Consider the following 18,602-nt stretch of genomic DNA (forward strand, 5'->3'; position numbering starts at 1 on the left):
CCTACGCCCGGTTTGACACCCCTTTTTTGTTGTATACCGATGGTAGTCTTCATGGGTTGGGGGCAGTGCTAGCACAGGTGCAGGACGGCCGAGAGCGAGTGATTTCTTATGGTAGCAGATCTTTAAGAGACTCCGAGCGAAATCCGGCTAACTACAGCTCATTCCGGCTGGAATTGCTGGCCCTGGTGTGGGCAATGACAGAACGCTTCGCCGAGTATCTAACAGGAGCGGAGGTGCTAGTCATGACAGATAACAACCCGCTAGCTCACTTAGAGAATGCAAAACTTGGGGCGTTGGAGCAGCGGTGGGTCGCCAGACTAGCCAAGTTCAATTACCGCATTAAATTTCGTTCTGGTCGAGAAAACGGCAATGCAGATGCATTGTCAAGAGTGCCCCTTGGGTCATCAGGGGAAGATGTTGACGAACAACTGGAGGACACTGAAACTCCAGTTTTGGGGCAGATACCTATCTTCCAAAGTGTGGTACACTCAAGTGGGGTGGCCACCGGGATGCCCTGTGTCCTGGGTAAAACATCCTCAGATTGGATAAGAGTCCAGGATGAGTGCCCGGACGTTGCACTTGTGCGCCGTTGGGTACAAAACAAGGCCTGGCCCAGTGCAGAGGACAAGGCTCAGTTGTCCATGGAAGGAATGAAACTCCTTCGACAATGGGATAAATTGTGTGTGGAACAAGGTCTTTTGTATCGTAAGGTGTACCTGCCATCGGAGCTGCAGCATCGGTACCAACTGATAATCCCTGTGGGGATGGGTCCAGTGGTCGCTCGTGAGGCGCATGAGAAGGGGGCCCATTTTGGAAGTGAAAAGACACTCCAGTGGTTGCAGCGAGTCCTCTACTGCCCTGAGTTGGGAGGGATGGTGGCCGACGCGTGTCGGCAGTGCCGAATTTGTGGGCTCAACAAAAGCCCTGAGCAGCGGGCTCCCACACAATCTATTAAAACTTCAGCTCCGCTGGAGCTACTCATGATTGACTACGTGTTGATAGGGTACTCTACGTCAGGGTACTCCTATTGCCTGGTGATGACAGATCACTTTACCAAGTATGCTGTAGCGGTGCCGACAAGAGATCAGACGGCCAAGTCGGCGGCTGAGGCAGTGTGCCGACATTTCTTCCAAGTGTTCGGGTGTCCGCAGAGAATACATTCAGATCAAGGGGCCTGCTTTCAGGGGACGCTGATGAAAGAGTTGCACCAGCTCTATGGTATCGAGCAGTCGAGAACAACGCCTTACCACCCTCAGGGTAACGGGGCATGTGAGCGTTTTAATCGGACCTTGTTGCAAATGTTGCGGTCCTTAGAGAGTCAGCAACAGACATGCTGGCCTGAGTATCTCCCCGAATTGATGTGGGCTTACAATAACAGGGTGCACAGTACTACTGGTTACTCGCCACACATGTTAATGTTTGGTAGACCTGGCCGAGACATTGAGGATTTGAACATGCCAGATCCCTCCTCCGTCCCCCCCCGGACTGCATCCGAGTGGGTACAAGAACATCGGCGACGGTTAAGGGTGGTGCATCAGGTGGTGGGCGACCGTCTTCGCCAGGTGGTTCCTAAGGACACGCGACCCGTGCAAACAGAATTGTTCTCTCCGGGAGACAGAGTGTTGGTGAGGACAAAGCGACGGTCAGGAAAGCTGAGTGACCGATGGGAGGCGATACCGTATCTGATAAAAAAACAAGTGAATCCTGAGATTCCAGTGTACGAAGTTGAACCGGTGGGGACAGGGGGGCCAACCCGTAATTTGCACCGTAACATGCTACAACGGTGCTGGTTTGAAGATTCGGCGCCTATTCCCCCAGAGCCAGAGGCCATGTCCCAAGGGGCGGGAACTCTGAATGATCTTGAGTTTGATGGTGTGCTTGTTCCTGCGCCTGCTTATTTGCCCCCTGTGACCAATCTTGCCTCGTGTGATGAGAATGTTGAGAATGTGGCGGATGCTGTTGAGGAGAGCGCATCAGGTCAACTGCTTGGTCCTGACGCTGTATCGCGGAACATCGAGCCGCGGAAGGAGGCAACTCCACTTGCGCCCACTAACACGATCACAGAAGAGACTTTAGCTCCCTCTAGGGTTGCACCTGTTGATGTAGGACTCAGGAGAACTACACGATCTACGGCAGGAATACCGCCTCAGCGATATGCTCAGGATGAATTTGAGTGGGAAGGTGTGTCGAGGACGCCAACCTCTAGTGGGATGGCATGTAAGAGGGTGAACTGTAGTCACACTGAGAGAGCACTAGGACCCTGTGGTTTCTGCCTGCTGCAGCAAGGGACAAATTCTGATACTGCCAGAATCCCGGAGACAATCTGGGCTGGTGGGTGGGGTCTGGTGTCTTCTGTGTAAAAATGAAACAAGGAAGTGAGAGAGAAAGTGCGGGAAGAGAAGACAGAAGCTGCGGTGATATTGCAAGGAGTCAGTGTGTGGACTTTACTGCGAGTGTGTAGAGAAAAGAAGCTGTGGAGAGACTTAGTCTTGCTAACGTTCCCCTGGAGAAGAGCCAATCTTTTGTTAACCTTTGAGAGACTTCGTTGCCAGCGTATTCTGAAGAAGAGCTAATCCATTATCTAAAAAGACTGAGACTTGACTAAAGACCCACTACGTGTTTGAGAGTCTGTGATTCCCTGTGCATTGATTGGAGAAACAAGTCTGACCGATTGCTGATACAGAGACTGACGGGTTGTCGTGGAAGCATTCCTAGGAGCTACAGAAGAAGAGACAATATCGTGAGGCCACTAACTAAGTCCCCGGCGTTTGGGCTCGGCATCCGCCGATCAGACAAGAGGAGCTTGCTGTAACTTATTGGCGCTGAAGATATAGACTGGGCTGCAGCCTGTGCGGATTCTTACCTGAGAGGAGATCTATCTCAGGATACGGTACCATAGCTATAGATACCCGGGTATCCCTGCGCAGAGTGTTTAATTGTTACTTTAGAGGTGTATCTAATATTAGAGTTGTGTAAGTTATACTCAGTGTGCCGTTCCAGGGACTCCCTTTATAACATTACAATCAATTTACACTTGTTCCTGTTTTAGTTTCCTTGTTAGGTAAATTTCTTACTAGTCTTTTGTAGCATACAGTTCTCAGGAGACCTTGGAGTGGCACAGTGATTTCAGCTGATGCTGAGCTGGTGTATCTTTGGGGTGCATCTACTTTAATATTCTCCATATTACCTTTATTATTTTGCCTTTGAGTAAATACCGTTTGGAGATTTCTGCCTTAGTCTTGGTTTGTGACTCACTGGATCTTATTCGGACCTCTGGTCATTACACATGCTCGGGTGTCCTCCGAGTATTTTTTTAGTACTCGAAGATTTAGTTTTTCTTGCCGCAGCTGAGTGATTTACATCTCTTAGCCAGCTTGATTACATGTGGGGATTCCCTAGCAACCAGGCAGCCCCCACATGTACTTATGCTGGCTAACAGATGTAAATCATTCAGCTGCGGCAAGAAAAACTAAATCTCCGAGCACTAAAAAATACTCGGAGGTCACCCGAGCGTGCTCGGGAAATCTCGAGTAACGAGTATATTCGCTCATCACTAATGATAATGGATTTGATGGTGCTCCAGGGGATCATCAGAGATCGGGATTTTTTTTGATAACACAACCCTGACTGGTACTTCTCAACAACTTTGTCCCTGACTTGTCTGGAGATCTCCTTGGTCTTCATGATGTTGTTTGGTCAGTGGTGCCTCTTGGTTAATGGTGTTGCAGCATCTGTGGCCTTTCAGAAAACCTGTGTATATACTGACCGACCATGTGACACGTAGATTGCACACAGGTGGGCTTCCTGTCACTAAGCATGTGACTTATGAAGGTAATTGATTTCCTCAGAAAGTTTTAGGGGCTTCATAGCAAAAGGGGTGAATACATATGCATATGCCAATTTTAGACTATTTAGTGTTGATGCATCACAAGCAAATCGGATTACAAAAAAAATGTAAACACAGGTTGTAATGTAACAAAAGAGGTAAAAAGCCAAGGGGGTTGAATACTTTCACAAGCCGCTCTATGTATAAGAATATAATTATTACAACATTCCAAACATAATTTCAGGCATTGTAGTTGAGGCTAGCCATTGTTGTTATGTGCAAAAGGAAAAAAAAAGAGCATGAACCGCACATCCCAAAATCATACGTTGATCTAAAGCCATTGTTGTTCACCTTCATCTCTTGCCCATTGCTGTGTTGCCTGCATATAGCTCAGGATATCTTAGTGATGGATTTCCATTAGCCTGTCTCGCGCATTCCTCATTAATTATACAGAGAACACATGATCAGGAAGATGTAAGACTTTAGCACCTCTGTGATGTGAAGCCTCTCCTCGTGACCCATCTGTTACTGAGTAAGTTGAGAATGACAGAACTCAGGATGCTTCTCATTCCACAGGGATCACTGTTCATCTATAAAGAGCTGCTGCCTTGGCTGTCCCCTGCCCAACAGTAGCCTATAGGTAGGACCTAGGAGGTGGCCCTTTATGGTACCTCAGCTCCACAAAGAGCACAGAAATCTGTAACCCGTCATCAGTGTAGGACCATGTATTAGATGCTGTTATGATGGACCTGCTCTCTGAACCCCCGGAAATAAGTTTGGTTGGACTCAAAATTGAAGACTCCATGTCCATGTACAACAAAGTCATCATGTCCCAGAGTAAAGAAGATACAGCAGGGAAAAGATCTGAGGTTGAAGAAAGGAGGAAGGCAGTTTTGTCCAAGGTAGGAAGTTTTGACTTTCAATGAAAATTCCACATGTGAGCCACACTTGGGGCTAAGGGCATTTTCAGATGTTAATTGATTGGCCTTATCTAACACAATGTAAGTTCATGATCCAATTTAAAAATCTTTAGCATGGACCCACCTACCTTTTCCTAGTATCTTTTGTGCCAAAGTGGCCTCAGGAACTGGAGTTCAGGTGCAGCTCCACCACCTAAAGTATAATATGGACGACTGCTTTGGTTTTACACATTGTCTGGAGAGAATATGTTCTGATATTTAGAAGGTTCTCCAAAAAGTTGGTCACTGGTGGAGTTTTCTATTTGGAATGGGTATGTCCTAAGTGAAACACCGCAAGACATCCCCAACTCATACATATATATAACTGAGGACTTCCCTAACATGTTACTGCTTCTCTGAATGGCCCATAATGTCAGATGAAGGTAGAAGGTATAGGGAACATGTTTTTTGGAACATTTGTAGTCAGATTTACATAGTAAAATAAGACACCTGTCTGTTAAGTTCAAGTGAAGGATGGGAGAAGATAGTGAATGAAGAGAAGGTGTACACGTACAGCTAGAATGCTGGAGCTAGTCTTCCCCGAAGCAGCAATTTTTCTCTCTTAAACTCAAGTGTTGATTGACTGAATCCACCCTCTGAACAAGAGTTTTATACATTTATGAAAGTATTTTATTTTAAGAAATCATATAACACTTTTTTGAAACCATCAATTGTTCCGGCTGTCACCAGCTCTTGAGGTAGATTATTTCACAGATTAATAGTTCTCATAGTAAAGAAGCTTGTATCCTATTTAGAGTGAACCTTTTTTTCTTGAGTCGGAAGTAGAGCACACTTGTCTCTTAAAGGGAATCTGACAGCAATTTTTTGGTATGGAATCTTAGAGCGGCATGATGTAGGAGCAGAGAGCCTGAATCCAGTGATGTATCAATTACTGGGCTGCTTGTGAAGCTTAGATAGAATCACTGTTTTCTCTAGTGTAGATGTAGCAGAGCTCAGGATGCTGAGCTGTGTATAACCCTGCCCATGACCCTGATTCCTGTGTACATTTTGTGTCAGTAACCTGTCAATTAGTGTTGGGGGTGGGGTTATATAGATTAGATGGACTGGCAGGCAAGTGTCACCGAGTCTTGCAGTGATAATCTCCTGCTGATAAAACACTGATTGTATTGAAACTGCAGCAAGCTGCTATGCAAGTGACACATCCCTGAAATCAGGGTCTCTGTCCACTTCCTGGGCCCCTTCCTAGTATATTGTCTCCCTTTCCAGGCATAATGTTCTCCATCCTGGGCCCCTTCTTGGTATAATGTTCTCCATCCTGGGCTCCTTCCTGGTATAATGTTCTCCATCCTGGACCCCTTCCTGGTATAATGTCCTCCATTCTGGGCTCCTTCCTAGTATATTGTCTCCCTTTCCTGGCATAATGTTCTCCATCCGGGGCCCCTTCCAGGCATAATGTTCTCCATCCTGGGCCCCTTAATGGTATAATGTTCTCCATCCTGGGCCCCTTCCTGGCTTAATGTTCCCCATCCTGGGCCCCTTCCTGGTATAATGTTCTCCATCCTGGGCCCCTTCCTAATATATTATCTCCATTTCCTGGCATAATGTTCTCCATCCTGGGCCCCTTCCTGGTATAATTTCCACCATTCTAGGCTCATTCCAGTAACATATGACCCCAATCCTGGTATAATGTGCCCCATCCTGTACTTCTCCCGTAATAATGTCAAATGTAAAAAAAATTAAACGATTCTACTCACTTTCCTCTGCTTCCAGAACGTGCAGCCATAGCCGGCGCAGAAGCTGGCAGCTGACTTCAGCGTGCAGCGTCGGACAGCACATGACGTCACTGCCATGTGCTGCCAGTGACTTACACTCCGACGTCAGCTGCCAGCCTCTGATTGGCTGGCAGCATGTATTGCAGTGTAGGGACCTGGAGGGTCTCAGCGCTGCAATATATTTAAGATGAATGTGTGTCATTGGATGCACAACCAGATGGAATAGCTACTAGTGTCAGCAGACCCCCCTCCTGCACGGATGTGGTCGCAGTCACACCCTCTGCGATTGTGATCGTTACAAGCCTGATGTCTACAGCCAAAGGGGTACTCAAATCCAAGTTTATTCAAGTCAGCTTGTAATTTATGAACATCTTCCATAAACTGCATTATACTACATAGTTTGGTGTCATCTGCAAGATATAGACAACTCTACTAATCCCATCTTTTATATCATTTATATTGAATTTATATTAAGTAAATTGAGTAATATCAGACCCAGCACTAAACATTGGGGTTCACCACTTATAACCATTTAGTTACGTAAGTGCAGCGCCCCAGAGTCCTGGTCGTTGCAGTACTGTGGCTCCGCCGCTAAGGGGGGCTATGGTACGTCTGATGGCACTGAAGGAGTTAATCTGACCAGGTATCACAGACACCAATACATTTCACAGTCTGGCCTCCAGGGGGAGCTAAGGGTTCTATTCATTAGGCCACTCCTCACAGTCTGGTAAAACTGGGGGTTAGGCAGGAAGTTAGAGAGAAAGCTGACTGGGTTGGAACCAGGCATCACCTTGTGGCAGAGGGTGTTGTGGGGGGAAGATTCGGTAGGGTCCCTGTCAGGTTTGGGACCCTGACAGAGGCCTGGCAACGAGAAAGAACGTCACGGGACCGTGCCTGCTCAGCATAGCGGCGGTGCCCTAAGAAAGGATCAGAAGCGAGATATATTGTGCTGAGTGACAAACGAGATCAAAGCAAGAAGGAGAATACCAGTAGGAGTCGTGCTGTAAGACCGAGGCAACATCCTACTGAGGCGCACAACCGGCGGCCGGAACGCCGAGGAAGTATTATTATATATAGCTTCAGGCAATACTTCAAACCAACGGCAGGACAGTCAGTCATAGGCGGGCTGTCTCACCTAAATCACCTAAGAAGACATAGGGGGCAACCTGTGGAGAGGGGCGACTCTAGGGTCCCGGAAGAGCTCCGAGCCTACCCGTCATACGGGTGCGTCCCAACCATAACACCTGGGAGGGACGGAAGATTAGCAGAAGATCATCTAATCGAGTTGTTGTGAGGGAACACGAGAAACAGACACAACAGTTGTGGGGACTATCCCGTAAGCTCAGCAGGGGAGGACCACAACACATAGCGCTAGCAGGAAGGCACAGATTTCCACCTGCAAAGGGAACTCTGGAGGTGCCATCGGACCGGCCGGACTTGCGCAGCCCGGTTAACCGTATTCCGGATTGAGGACTTTGAGACCTTCAGTAAAGAGGTAAAGAGACTGCAACCTGGTGTCCTCGTTATTAACTGCGACCGGCACTACACCGCACCACTACCACCATCCACATCTATTATTTACTGTACGCCCCTCAGCAGGGTCACGGACCGGGCCTAGCCACCGTGACAACCCCAGAGCAGAGACTCAGAGGCCAGGTACCGGGTACCCCTCGGCCCTGCGGCAGTGGGGGCGCCACAACTTGGCGTCACGAACAGGATCTACTTAAGCCTGAAGAATCGGGTCATGTGTGCCTTGGAACTGTGATTTATTATATTTGGACTGTGATTTATTGCAAAGACTGTGCTGTGCCACTTGCCACCAAAATCCGCCGCCATTACAGCGCTGAGGAGAGCGCAGGAGAAGAAGAGGGGCGTGGAGTGGGCGTAGACAAGCTGGAGAGCGCGAACGACCATGGCCGCCCAGTCTAAATATTTCTGTGTCCTGAGGACGTGTCCGTCAGCAGCCGAGGTCCGCCTCCTCATTCTCTTTGGAGGATGGAGACCATGGAGACGGGGCCGCCCACGAAAGAGACCGCGGGAAGAGGACACCAGAGAAGGAGCGAAAATGGCGACGCCGGAAGCACCGCGTGCGAATGACCCAACTCAGCACGAGGTTGCACAACCCGACACAGCCCCGGACGCGCCATCGTTGCGGGAACTGACCCTTGCGGAGCTACCGATAGGCCAATCCCCATGGCCGATGTCCGAGGAGTGTGTGGCTGCAGCCGAGGCCCGGCAGGTAGCCTACTGCCTGGAAGCCGATGCCCGTGTAATCGCTCGGCTGGGCCAACCAACGGAGGTCCGCTTGTCTTCGGTGTCCCCCGCTTCTTTTATCCCGGCCGCGGCGGAGTGTGAGCTGCAGGCACAGGGCCTGAGGATCCTGCCGGAGGCGGAGCACCTGCAGCGCCTGATGACAGCGTGGCGGAACAGGCCCCAACCGGCAGCCCAGGTCGATCTGAGGAGCGTTGAGGAGGTTCCACCGTCACACTGGGGTGTAGTAATATCCTTTAACTCCTGGAAAGGAAGGGGAGTTATACAGGAGATCGGGGAGCCACTGCAGGTCCGTGTGGATCGGGAAGAAGTGGAGCCCTGCGGGGGAAGGTACGATCCCGATCTGGAGCCTGGCGATGCGGTGACCTACACCCGGTGGAGGAGGGAAGCTGGCGAAGCTGGCTGGATAGCTCGAGGCGTCCAGCGGTGCGTCGCCCTCCAGGCTGCTGCTGGGACGACGGAGGATGAGCCTTCTGTAGGGAAGGTGCCGGAACCCGTCCCCGCGGAACCTCAAGAGGTCCGGGTCCACCGCGTGCCTCTGGGTCGCGCTCGCCCACAAGCAAGGAGGGCATTCCGGCGAGGGATCCTGTCGCTGCTGGAGCCAGGACCGGCCCTTGCTACACCAAGGCGACCCGTTGGCCGGGTGAGGCCTGGAAGAAGACCACCCCCTGCACAGCCACCATCAGAGTAAGCAAAAATGCTTTAATGACTGTAAATAGTTAATTGTTTTGTCTGTTTTTTTGCTGCTAAAACCCGTCTAGGGTTAACTCTTAAAGGGATCCCTTTGTTGACCCGGGATCCCTATTGTTTTTGTCTGTTTTCTACGTTTGCACAAGTTATCAAGAACTGCTGAATCATGAACAATGCATGATACAAACTCCTTGTATATAGTTTGCACCTTCTTAAAGGTGCTCTCTACTGGTTTTACATAAAAGACGGACTCTTTGCGAAGATATGGTTCTTGGAACCTGCACTGGAGTCCTTGCTGCATACGGACTTGCAGCTCGAAAAGTTGCACTACCTCATAGAGACTTGGTCCCCTCTTAAAGGGGATGTTCGCATCCTGCACTTATGAACAGTGTTGCCTTAAGATGGTTGAATGGCAATAATGCCCTGAAAAGAAAGTATTGATGATGTTGATATGTGAAAGTTAAATGTAACCAACTAGTTGATTGTAAGAAATGTACAATAATGTTAATAGAGGAATGAGGACAGGAAGTGAACCCGTAGGGGTTAGTAGTGAGTCCTCCTAGCAGCCATATAGAGATGGCTCAGTGATCTTAAACTGAAAGAAAAATATGTTCTATACTGTGTATAGTAGTGGAAGGACAGTAGGCTCGGGCGGAAAGGAGCGGTCCTGTAACAGAAAGGAGAGGCAGTAGGTCTGGAGCGGTTAGGACAGGCGGTCCTGCAGATTTAAAGTAGGAGAATGCATAAAAGTTAATTAGCCTTATATGTGATATAAGAAGGTCTTTAGTGGATTTAGCGAGTACGTCCTTAAAGGCAATGTTAAATTATTGTTCAAAATTTTGCACTTAGTAGAATACCCGGTTGGGTAAGAAAAGTTATTTATAGTAAAGTTATTTAAAAGTATTTAACCATGTTTGTAACGTTCAAGTGTCCTCACCTCCCATAAAGGGAAGCTCTGTTAAAAAGTTTACTTGTACTTGCATTTTCAAAATTGTATGTCTTTTTGCTGACATGTATTGTTGTTTTCTTCCCAGTCCAGGAGTACTGGATTTAACCAGGGGGGAGTGCAGCGCCCCAGAGTCCTGGTCGTTGCAGTACTGTGGCTCCGCCGCTAAGGGGGGCTATGGTACGTCTGATGGCACTGAAGGAGTTCATCTGACCAGGTATCACAGACACCAATACATTTCACAGTCTGGCCTCCAGGGGGAGCTAAGGGTACTATTCATTAGGCCACTCCTCACAGTCTGGTAAAACTGGGGGTTAGGCAGGAAGTTAGAGAGAAAGCTGACTGGGTTGGAACCAGGCAACACCTTGTGGCAGAGGGTGTTGTGGGGGGAAGATTCGGTAGGGTCCCTGTCAGGTTTGGGACCCTGACAGAGGCCTGGCAACGAGAAAGAACGTCACGGGACCGTGCCTGCTCAGCATAGCGGCGGTGCCCTAAGAAAGGATCAGAAGCGAGATATATTGTGCTGAGTGAGAAACGAGACCAAAGCAAGAAGGAGAATACCAGTAGGAGTCGTGCTGTAAGACCGAGGCAACATCCTACTGAGGCGCACAACCAGCGGCCGGAACGCAGAGGAAGTATTACTATATATAGCTTCAGGCAATACTTCAAACCAACGGCAGGACAGTCAGTCATAGGCGGGCTGTCTCACCTAAATCACCTAAGAAGACATAGGGGGCAACCTGTGGAGAGGGGCGACTCTAGGGTCCCGGAAGAGCTCCGAGCCTACCCGTCATACGGGTGCGTCCCAACCATAACACCTGGGAGGGACGGAAGATTAGCAGAAGATCATCTAATCGAGTTGTTGTGAGGGAACACGAGAAACAGACACAACAGTTGTGGGGACTATCCCGTAAGCTCAGCAGGGGAGGACCACAACACATAGCGCTAGCAGGAAGGCACAGATTTCCACCTGCAAAGGGAACTCTGGAGGTGCCATCGGACCGGCCGGACTTGCGCAGCCCGGTTAACCGTATTCCGGATTGAGGACTTTGAGACCTTCAGTAAAGAGGTAAAGAGACTGCAACCTGGTGTCCTCGTTATTAACTGCGACCGGCACTACACCGCACCACTACCACCATCCACATCTATTATTTGCTGTACGCCCCTCAGCAGGGTCACGGACCGGGCCTAGCCACCGTGACAACCCCAGAGCAGAGACTCAGAGGCCCGGTACCGGGTACCCCTCGGCCCTGCGGCAGTGGGGGCGCCACAACTACACCACTACTCTCTGTGTGTGATCCTTGAGCCAGTTTATTGCACACCTTACTTTTTAATCTTATAGACCTTAATTTATCCATAAGGCATCTCTTAAAAAAATAGCACCACATATTAATAAAGAAGGAAAAAGGATCTGTCCCTACGCTGTGTAACTAATTTGTCACGTACCAGCTCTCAGCACGTGACTTGGGGTTGTGCCTGCAAGGGTTAATCTATCTCCCCTCTCTCAGTCCAGCATTCAACCTCTGTCCTATGCTGTAATGGGAGCATAAATCACACACCCGCTCATGCACGCTGCCACCACTCACCGAATGCACGGGCGATGAGTCCCGGAAATATTAATACTAATAATGTCTACCACTCATAAGGGTCACACACCTTAGGCTATGGATTCTTTTAGAACATTCAAGGTTCAACTTATTAAAGTTCTATACTTTAATACAAAAAAGGTTCAGTGCTTACAGTAAGAAAAGTTATATAAATATGATAATAAAAAGACATACAACTTATGCAAAACAGTATAAAATAACAGGAGAAAACTTACAGAAATTATCTAACTGGTAATTTGGTTTCTGCTCCCTGAGGGTAGGATGAATGTAGATTGGATCACACCAGCTCGGCCACCCCCATTATGTGAATACGTTTTTAGGTATCAGGTCTACTTTATAGCTTTGGTCTGGAGGTCAGGTTTCTAGACCAGCCCCTCAGGTTAATATCATAACTGCTTGTTTTTTGATTGGACCATGGCCGCGCCCCCAATGAATATGTTATTTTCTCTTGAGATCCTTTGTGTAACAGCTGTCACAGAGATACTATCAGGCCGTAATTAACATCTCTCTTCCAAGAGCTAGGAGGTGTCAAATGTTACCTTTCTTCTTGGCTTCCAGCAGGACCCCCTGGTGAGATTGGGGACAGAATTCTACTTGTCCCAGGAAAATACATATTAACACCTGTGTGCAAACCTGCAGCCTTCAGGACAGATGTTCCATTATTGCCAGTGACACAATAAATCTATACATAGTCTACTGCATATATATATATATATATATATATATATATATATATATATATATATATACATATTTCACCACAGGATCTTTCTAGATTTTCAGCTTAAAAATAGATCCTTCTCATTATATAACAGAGCTAACCTTTTAGTTTAGTCTATCGATACCTGATAAAGGGGCTATTTGCAGAAGAGTGAGATATCGTCTATTCCTGTACGAGCGGTACCACATTAGTTGGGTCAAATGATTTTTACTGCTTGCCTAAATGTTGCTGTAATAGGGCGGTAGCTATGGGCGAGGTGGGTATGTTCCCACTGTCAGTAAACGCTGCAAGTTGGATGCTGCGTACAGCCGTAGCATCCAACCCCCAGTGTCCAGATGTTACAGCATAGTGGATGGGATTTTAAGAAATCCCATGCCCACTATGCATTCACTGACACCCGTGGCTTACCTGCGGAGATAGACATGTGGTGCATCTTTTCAGACTGCAGCATGCCAATTTATCAAGTCTCTGCAAGATAAATTTCACCCGTGCAATGTATTGGACGCAGTGAATCCACACAGTTCAATGAACACATACGGAATCACCTGTATTCAGTAGACGGCAGTGCTTTGGACGCAGCGGACATATGCTGCATCCAAAAGCACTGGCGATTCCTGATCGTGGGCACATACCCTTATGCCCCTGCAAGTTACATGAAGGTGGGGGTCCTGGCTGGGTGTGTGGACTTGTGCTATGCCCATGCAGACCACATGTAACCAATGATGTTAGTTGGCTGGGACCAGATGTTTGACAGTTCAAAAAGAGAGAACAACAGGCAAAAATAAACTTTTACTGAACAATAACTTGGTGGGGATTATATATAAGTATATAGCGGGTACACAGATTGATGAACGTTTCCTTTACATTTCGGAGCATTTTCCACACACTGTTTCAATTCCTTCCTCTTTACTCCCTAGCTCTTTATCTTTATCGTTTCTTTCTATTTCACCACAACCCAGCTCAGTATTAGGGTATGTTTCCACGTTCAGGAAACGCTGCGTTTTTGATGCTGCGTTTTTTCGCAGCGTCAAAAACGCAGCGTCCAGATGTTACAGCGTAGCGGAGGGGATTTCATGAAATCCCAACTCCACTATGCGTTAAAAAACACATGCGTTTTTGCTGCGAAAACGCATGCGCGGTGCGTTTTTTCAAAACGCAGCATGTTGCTACAATGAGCAAAACACGCAGGTACACCGCAGGTGACATGCCAGTGACCTCAGGTGCAGTTTTGGTCAGGATTTTACTTGCATAAAATCCTGACCAAAGCCTGAAGCAAACCTGAACGTGGACACATACCCTTACAGTCCAAAAAGCAGGAGTCCTATTATGAACCCCCGGTTACGCATCTTCTTTCCCCTCAAGGGAACTATGTTTGCCAGTATGGTTGGTACTTATTTTCTCTGTTCCTGACCCTCTGGAACTCCCACCCGGGGCACTTTCTTTGTCTTATATTCTCTCTCCCGACTAGGCCCATTACCTCTGTGAGTTCTAAACTTGGCTGTACTGCCAAGCGTTCTGACCCAGGACCTGTTTCTGATCGATCCCTCCATTCTTTCGATCACCTCCCTCTCTTACTCTCAACTGGGATCTCGCTTTCCTCTGGCTCCATCTCCTTTCTCATTAGGGAGACACCAACGTCATGCACTGCTCACATCAGACCTTAGGCCTTATTTCTATGCTCTCTTTGCCCTTTCTTACATGAAACTGCCTCTGTCCCTTCAGCTTATCCCCTCTAACTCTGGCTAGTCCCAACCATTAAATCTTACTTTCATTACTGTAAAAAAAAACAATAAACATTAAAAACAATAATGTATAGCACAATTCACATAGCGATAACACGTTTGTTCTTCAAGGGGGAAATGAGGGTAATATGTCCGTCTCCTTACACTGCCGAAATCAATAGAATTCTATGTGCACAGAACTATTGAATTATCATTTGTTCTGTGCACATGGAAATGTGGTTGGCCTATCTAAACAGGATTTTTTGTGTTCCATATAATCTTGAAAAAAACTCTGGCATTTTTTTCCATATCACAATTTTTATTAAACATGAGAAATCTTGCTATTTTCACACTGGCCTTAGACTCCGCTGCACACACCAATACAGTTAAGAGTGGCAGTAGCTCCCGGTGGACCCCTCCTAGTCAGGTGCCCAAGACAAACGCCCCTTCTGCCTCCCCCGGTTGGTAAGTTAAAGTTACTGATTGTTCCCCACACTTAGTGTAAATGTCATCTACCATGGCAAAATATTGTCTTTTGGCGTTATGGACCTTGTTATCTTCTCAGAGCCTCAAATGTAAATCTTCTCTCTACACAGATAAAAATTATAACCATATCTGACCTGAGGAAGGAATGGCAGCTCCGCTCTGAGGAGCACGTGGAGAAGCAGAGGCTTAACCCCTTCAGTGATGACTTTGACCACCAGCACGCCATGGACATCCGTCTCCGCAAGGGGGATAAAGGCTATGGAAGACCAGAGCAAGGTAGCAAGACGGAGCAAAGGGGCAAGAGGGCTCTTCAGCACGTCCACAAGGAGATTGATGAAATGTGCCTCATCATAAGGGACATGGGGGTACGAGGCAGAGACGGCCGGATCAGGGTGACATTTGGGAGATTGTTTGATGCATATGTGCGGATCTCGGACAAGGTGGTCGGAATCCTACTGAGGGCTAGGAAGCATGGACGACTGGACTTTGAAGGAGAAATGTTGTGGCAGGGAGTCCATGATAACGTTATTATCACCCTACTGGAGATGGAGACTTGAAAATAATCCACATTTTATATGGACGTTTTTAGTAAGAAGAACATGACTTCCGCCTCAGTGATAATATATTCACCATTGCATGACAAATAATAGGAACACTCTAGATATAAGTGGACGCAGAGCAGACCCCTGTGGCTTTTAGGCTTTTCCTTTGGAATGGTCTACATACATGTGTGAGACTGAGGGGGACGATATTGCCTCCACCTATTGGAAGGACATCCTACAACAATGGCGGACATACCATTGGGGCAACCTGTGCAGCCGCACAGCGGCCCAAGAAGTAAGGGGGCCACTATGACCTCCAGAACAGGTGGAATTGTGCATTGTGATGAGCTGTTGGACTGGAAAAGGCCTGTATACTGTTCTTGCACAGGGGTCCTGTTCTGTCAGTGTCCTGTAATATACAAAGACCAGAACATAATGTGGGGGTCAGCAGCATATGCTACACAGCCCCCCACCCTACAGGGGCAGATTTCGGATGGGAGGATGCTCAGCTGTTGCTGGCTCCGCTGACATCTATTGTCCCTGACGTGTATTTCATCTGCTGTCAGCTGCAATTCTAATGTATTTCAAACCCATGTTGGGCAATTCTGAGCCCTGTTCTCAAGATCAGCAGGGGACCTAGTAAGGACCACCATTAATCGGCAAGTATGGGAATAGTTGGTAATTTTAAATGCTGGGAATAGCCCTTTAAGTCATGATTCCTCACCATTTCAATAACTCTGCTGGCTGTCAGAGATCAAAATAATTCTTCTTTGCATCCAGAGACTGCAATTGGTGACTGATTGAAGTGGGCAAGGCAGTGTCTGGTGGTCAGTCATGGCATCTGTGTGAACAGCATGTAATATGGCCAGATGAGAGACACTGAATATCCTAAGTCACGTGACAAAGCTCGCTGAAGGGTCAGACGTTGACTCATAGGATAGCTCCCTTTAATAGGTTGCAATGTACAGCTGACGTGGAGGAGAGGTATTTTACATAAAATGGCAGGAATGTTTTTAGCATCTGTATATGATCAAGGATGTTTTTATTGAGTGGTAGCAAGCAGAGGTCTTGAAGAGAAATTGACTGTGTCAGGACATGCTGGGAAGAAGTAGTGCCTCCTAGTGGACATTATCTGATGTGTCTGACGACAAGATGAAGACACGAGGTTGGACAAACTCCAAGGTGACTGCGCCCAGGACAGACGGCGCTATCTCACATGATCCTCGGGTGATGAAATCTCTGCCTACAAGTTATGACAGATCTGAAAGCCAAGCATGACAGCCGTCTGATGGCTGAATACACAGGAGAGGACGTCTGAGCCTGCACCGCCACTGTTTGTTTTGTGCTCCTATGTTTTGCTGATCCCATAGGTTCTCTATGAATATATACAATGTCTGCGGCGCCTATATCTGCACCGCTGATCGATGCTGCATTGCAGAGGAATGCATCTGTTCTGGCAGACATCGCAGACACATGTCCAGACATGTTATACAATACATTTTGTGTAGTTTCATGTTAGTGAATGCGCCATGATGGGCGGCAGTGGTCAGGGATGCTGGCGAGGGTCATTGCCATTGACGGTCATTCTGCATCAGAATTCTCAATCATGGCTGGGTCCTGATAACCACAGCTCCCCCTGGTGGCACATAGCAGAATTGACTTATCTGAGTCACATCAACCCATCTCCGTTGGCTGGGTTCAGACAGGCGAATTTCACGGTCTGAATATGAACCACAATGCCGGTCTCCTGACCCAAATCTACAACCTCATATGTGTCTATGAAGTTGTAAGTTTAGGTGGGGAAACCCGCCACTAGACTGGGCATTGTTGTCTTCAGACTGTAAAATATGCTCAAGTGAACCCAGAAATAGTGAGAATGCTCCTGAACGTTCTCTATACTGTAAGGCCCTGTGCATACACTGCAGATTGCACATTTACATAGTTACATAGTTATGTAGGTTTAAAAAAAAAGACCTAGGTCCATCAAGTTCAACCTTTCCAAAAAAAAGGTGTCTAAACTAGAAGAGCTAATGTGTATAGGGGTCTCCTAACTCTCCCAAACAGATGGTGGGGGGGGCGGGGGAAGGATCTGAAATGCTGAATCTTCACACCGACTTCTTTTGTTCCCCCTGGACATAGTTTGTTGACAGAGATGTCTGCCAGCAGTTTATTCTCCTCTGCCCATTTACAACAAACACATGCACGCTCGGCTGAGTTCAGCATGCATGTGTATTAGGTGCTGAGGGCAAAAGCTATGAGTCAAACAACACATATATCTATAGTGTGAAGACACCTTAATTTCTCAATAAATTGAAATTTCTTTATTAAATGGAATCTGTCAACAGGTTTTTGCTATCTAATATGACAGCACCATGATCTAGAGGCAGAGACCCCAATTACGGCAATGTATCACTTATTTTACTGGGTGCAAAAGCTGTAATAGTATCACAGCTTTCTGGGCCGCTGATCTAGCAGAGCTCTAATCCTGAGCTGTGTATAACCCCGCCCACACTCCTGATTGGCAGCTTTCTGTGTACACTGTGCATAGGCACACAGCTGCCAATCAGTGGGGGTGGGGGGGGTGGGGGGGAGCGTGGTTGGACCAGGAGGCACAAGACACCTAGTCCTGCAGTGATATGACATGGTCGATAATTTCTTTGAATACTTATAATGTAATACTACATTTCTGCTGCAGCCACGGTGATATGGATGAATAAGTTAAGAACTAAAAATGGCTTTAATTTAAAGAGTGGATGTTTTCATTAGAAAGCTCCTTTAATCATTACATAATGGAAGGTTTACAATATTTGAAAATACTTCATTTTAACCCCTTATGATTTCCAAAATCTCTGCTTGCTGACAGTGAATGGCAATAGGGTCTTTTTTCATCTGCTGTGCAGAACTTAGGCTCGGTCCTGGCTGCGTCTGTGCCCAATGTCGAGGGGCATATACTCAGGAGGTACGCGGCTGACAATGTGCACAGTCAGGATGGATGTTGAGGCATCCGCCCACAATAGAGATCCACTTTGAAGAATCGTATAGCAAATGTTTCAAGAAAACACAGTTTCAGCCTCTGGTGAATATAATAAAATGAGCACAT

At 47.4% G+C, this 18,602-nt stretch overlaps 1 protein-coding gene across 1 annotated transcript; it reads left to right on the forward strand.

The window, feature by feature from the left end:
* Positions 1-4,486: 4,486 nt before the first annotated feature.
* On the forward strand, positions 4,487-18,015 carry LOC143769190 (actin-binding Rho-activating protein-like). Its single transcript, XM_077257751.1, has 2 exons — positions 4,487-4,728; positions 15,071-18,015. Exons 1-2 carry the CDS (start codon positions 4,567-4,569, stop codon positions 15,515-15,517), a joined length of 609 nt encoding a protein of 202 aa, XP_077113866.1. The 5' UTR covers positions 4,487-4,566; the 3' UTR covers positions 15,518-18,015.
* The last annotated feature ends 587 nt before the right edge of the window (positions 18,016-18,602 follow it).

The sequence above is a fragment of the Ranitomeya variabilis genome, chromosome 4 (assembly GCF_051348905.1).
Source record: "Ranitomeya variabilis isolate aRanVar5 chromosome 4, aRanVar5.hap1, whole genome shotgun sequence".
NCBI classification, from domain to species: domain Eukaryota; kingdom Metazoa; phylum Chordata; class Amphibia; order Anura; family Dendrobatidae; genus Ranitomeya; species Ranitomeya variabilis.

Coding starts and splice junctions, on each gene's coding strand:
- LOC143769190 (XM_077257751.1), top strand. CDS start 4,567: ATGATGGACCTGCTCTCTGAACCCCCGGAAATAAGTTTGGTTGGACTC. Junction 4,729..15,070: donor GGAAGGCAGTTTTGTCCAAG/GTAGGAAGTTTT, acceptor CTCTCTACACAG/ATAAAAATTATAACCATATC.